This window comes from Frankliniella occidentalis, unplaced genomic scaffold (genome assembly GCF_000697945.3).
Source record: "Frankliniella occidentalis isolate FOCC.00 unplaced genomic scaffold, Focc_3.1 Scaffold416, whole genome shotgun sequence".
Taxonomy (NCBI): Eukaryota; Metazoa; Arthropoda; class Insecta; order Thysanoptera; family Thripidae; genus Frankliniella; species Frankliniella occidentalis.
Genome location: NW_026267537.1, coordinates 87628 through 91730, shown reverse-complemented (window position 1 = coordinate 91730; position 4103 = coordinate 87628). Strand labels below are relative to the sequence as shown.

Below are 4103 nucleotides of genomic sequence, written 5' to 3'. Positions count from 1 at the left end.
AATGCGTTCAACTAGGCATCCCACAACCCACGGGGGAAGACCCCTTTCGGGCAACGCACTGCGCCACACATGGTGGATTTAGTCTCGTGAGGCGAGTCGCCTCATGAGGCGCCTCACCTCAGTCCTCACGACTGTGATTGGCTAGCCAAGCTTGACCAGCCAATAGCAGTCGTGAGGACTGAGGTGAGGCGCCTCAAGAGGCGACTCGCCTCACGAGACTAAATCCACCAACAGAGTCCTCGACGACTAACCTCACTTTTACAATTTTCGCAATGCCCTCTTTCATACATTATTACCGTGACCAAGAGAGAGCCTGGTCCTGAATGATCAGTAAATACTATTGGAGGCTGTGTGACAGTTAATTCGAGGTATTTGTAATACATAAAACAACCCTGAGTTCGCGCATGCGTAGTGCGGATTGGTCGCGTGAAAACTTTTCTAAGTCCAATGTTGACAAAATCAGAAAAATACATAGGAGACGTATTTCAATTGGAAATACGTAACAAACTAACAGTCACATAGGCATAGTCACGATAGAAACAATATTGGGTAACATTATACATGATAAAAGTTAAATTACAGCCTGCAGTCTTGTACACCAATTTTTAATGGTTTATTTTAGCTTAAGGAAGAATCTCATTAAATCATCAAAAAGATAGAAAAATATTTAAAATAATCCAGAAGAAAAAAAAATAGTAAGACAATCAAAAATTTCCAATTTAAACACAATTTAATGAATAGCAGGTCCTTTCTTTTTGATCCTGCAGGAAATAAATGTATATATTGAGAGTTATGGATGGAAGCATCATTACTTCTGTACCAAAAAAATCCCAATTGAAGATTTTCCTCATTTTATTTAGTTGAGGTGACACAACGCCCCTTCTACAACAAATAAATCTTTAAAAAGACTTGACGTCCTGAAATAAGCCTCCAAAGGTTTACATTAATTTATACTCTCTAAAGATCTTCCACAAAGAAGGTATCGTACGATTGATATTTATTACAAGCAGACATTACAAATGACGAGTAACATCACAGAATCTAATCTAATTTCATGTGACAGTCATCAGAAAAACTTTCCTTGTGTTTTCAAGGGTAGAATCGGTTTTAATTTCACACTCTTCATTCAAAAACCTTTTCCTACAAGTACATATTGAGTTTTGTGTCCATCTTACTGATCTTTCGTGTTGCTCGCTAAATCTCACCCAGAGTACACTGTATTTAGAATAAAGGTTTACATTCAAAGGCTGTTGTTTGATTAGTAGGATTTGGCCTCTAACATGAACATTTAATTGAAAAGAGACTTTTGTGTAAACACGGTAAACACAGTCAACAAATAACAATTTAAGAAAGAAAGGGGCATTCCTAACCTACATTACTTCTTTTCAAAGTGCGTAATTTAGAAAGTATAGAATGTCTTGTACTTACTCAGAAAAGCGCTGAAATTCCGTGCTTCAACGAAATGAATGAACTATCTGTTTATATTATTTTTATATTTACAGTAATATTAACCAAAACACGAAACACGAGGAAAAATCCGGCGATCGCGACTTGTACACAACATCAATACCAACTAGCGACAAAACGATGGATTTCATCAACGCAAGTTTTCTTCGTATTTCGACGTTATGATACAACAAATACGGTTTTTAAAATTGAAAAACACCATTTTATTATCAAATTGATGAGATTTTGAACGATTTGCTGTTAGTTAGTTTCCTCTTGTTCTGTTGTCTACCTTGGAGGTGAATTAGAGAGAGACAGAAGATAACGTTCACGGCCCGCCTATAGAGTCGGGGTCGGTTGCACTCGACCAACAAACACCATTCTGGTCTTCTGGGGTTGTATTTAAGGAAGATTATCCGGCTGCAAACAATGGCAACCGAATTTAGTGACACATTGATATGCGTTGCCAATACTTTGCAAACATTACAGGACAATTTAAAATGTGCCATATGGTAGGAATTTGAAAATATGTTTGTTATTGTGTTTGTTGTATAGGTTATTGCTGACGGTAATAATTTTTTGTTTATTTTTTTAATTAGCAAAGAAATCTTGAAACAGCCAGTGAGCACTCGCTGTGGGCACACCTTTTGCGAGCCCTGCATTAATTCTTCTGCGAGAGGTGAAAATGCTGTATGTCCTGTGTGTAATGCTCGAGTCAATCGCCAAGGCATTGAGAAAAATTATCGATTTAGAAGTCTTGTCAAAGCTGTTCATGCCTTGATGACTAGTGCTCAAAAGGATGCTACGGAAATGGGCTGTGAAGATCGTATGTTTTTCCACTCTTTTTTTCATTATTATTGCTTTCTATTGCAGGATTATCTTGAACTTGAATTCTAAATTGTTTCCAATTATCATTTGCCTTACAGTTTTGGGTTTGTCAAATGCTTTTTCTCCTACTGGACATGGAAATGCTGCAGTTGCTGCTGGTTCGGTACCTAAAGTTTCCCGAGACTCAAGGGTTGAAACATGGCTTAAGGGTGTAACTCCAACTTGCCCAACTCAAGAGTCTAGTCCCACAATTGATGCTGACAACACGCCGAATGAAGAATCTGATTCTGAAATGTTCTCGGTTTCACAAATTAATCTTGATCAGACTTCTCGGTCCACGGAAATAAAACCTTTGTCAGCTTACATTAAAGAGGATGGTGATGCAGATGAAGGAAGTTCAAAAAAGTTAAAAGTAAAGCCAAAACCTACCACAGAAGCTCGAGGTATCAAAAAAAGTCTTTCACTTAAAAGGAAAGTAAAGCAAGAACCTATTACAAACTTCTTAGGCGAAACAAATCTAAGTAAATTGAAGCTGCCAACTACTGTGTCTAGCTCCTCCAGTGGTAGTAACAATGCCAAAATCCCTGACCTCAAAATTCCTGAACCTGTGGTTGTTCTTCTCAATAGAGGAAAAGAAAGTCCTCTCCCTCCACGCTCACCAGGCTGTTCTCGTGTGAAGAAAATGAAGAAAGATTTTAATCACCCACTAAAGATACTGAGAGCAGCCAATTCCAAGGGTGGTAATTCGCCTGTGCCAGTCATTGAAGATGGTGGCAGTGGTGATGATCAGCCTTGTATCAGTCTCTCTGCCGAGCTGAAGGAGATTGTGAACAACCTTGAAAGTGAAATACCAGATTTTGAGAAGTCTGTTCGCAGTACAGAGAGTAAAGAAAGTGAACGAATGTTCCAGCTTACCTCTCCCACTAGGAGCCACCATCAGATAGGTGAGTGCAGATCTTTGATAATTATTGACAGTCATGTGCATGGTTTGATGCTGTTATTTTAAGAATCATTACACTCTTTCTTTACCTGCATAAAGGTTCTGGTGTGTCTGCGAGTCGACCGAAAGTAAAATTTCACAAACTAGGGTCCTTCAATTTAAAAAGACCTCAAATAGTGCTCATGCCCATTTATCTGAAGGGTCCTCTTGAACGTTTACACCATCCACTTCTTGTGGATGCGCAAACTCAAACTAGCAGACAAAGTTCAGAATATGATGTTGACATGATGGATGCAGGAACTGCTGTTTTTACTCAGCCGCTAAGACGTCCTGATACTGTAATTCCAGAAACTGCATCTGATGATGTGAGGGTAGAACCTGGAGGCAGTCCCTTCAGCATGTCCCATTCATTAAATTCAACGTCTTTGTCTTTTTTGTCTATTCCTGGAGACCTAAGCTCTCAAGAGTTAATTAATCCAACTCCACAAAAGCAAACCTCATTTTTGTCAAGGTATTTAACTTATCATTACTAAATTTTCCTAAATTTTAGTCTTTTTACAAGGCAAAGTTATAATTTATCATCTGTTGTGTTGGTACAGGACATTCACTCAATCAGATGACAGATCAGTACAAGTCTGCACTACTAGTGTTTGAAGTTCCACTTGAAATTACTTAACTAGGCAAATCTAATCTAGTTAAATTTCTCTCAATTTAATTGATGTGTGTCAAGTGTCTACTTGTTGAATTAAATCTTCACTTTTCTGTCATTATTTATAGTCCAGATGTATGCCATCACGTTACATGGCAGCAAGAAAGTAAGGGGTCTTATTGCTGGATCTATTGTTCTCCAAGTATTTGATAATGTGTTAATTCCTTCTAAGACATAGAA

At 38.2% G+C, this 4103-nt stretch overlaps 1 protein-coding gene across 1 annotated transcript; it reads left to right on the top strand.

Moving 5' to 3' along the window:
• The first annotated feature begins 1816 nt into the window (after window positions 1-1816).
• Window positions 1817-4056, top strand: LOC113214992 (uncharacterized). Its single transcript, XM_052274603.1, has 5 exons — window positions 1817-1958; window positions 2046-2272; window positions 2373-3218; window positions 3314-3725; window positions 3814-4056. Exons 1-5 carry the CDS (start codon window positions 1876-1878, stop codon window positions 3866-3868), a joined length of 1623 nt encoding a protein of 540 aa, XP_052130563.1. The 5' UTR covers window positions 1817-1875; the 3' UTR covers window positions 3869-4056.
• The last annotated feature ends 47 nt before the right edge of the window (window positions 4057-4103 follow it).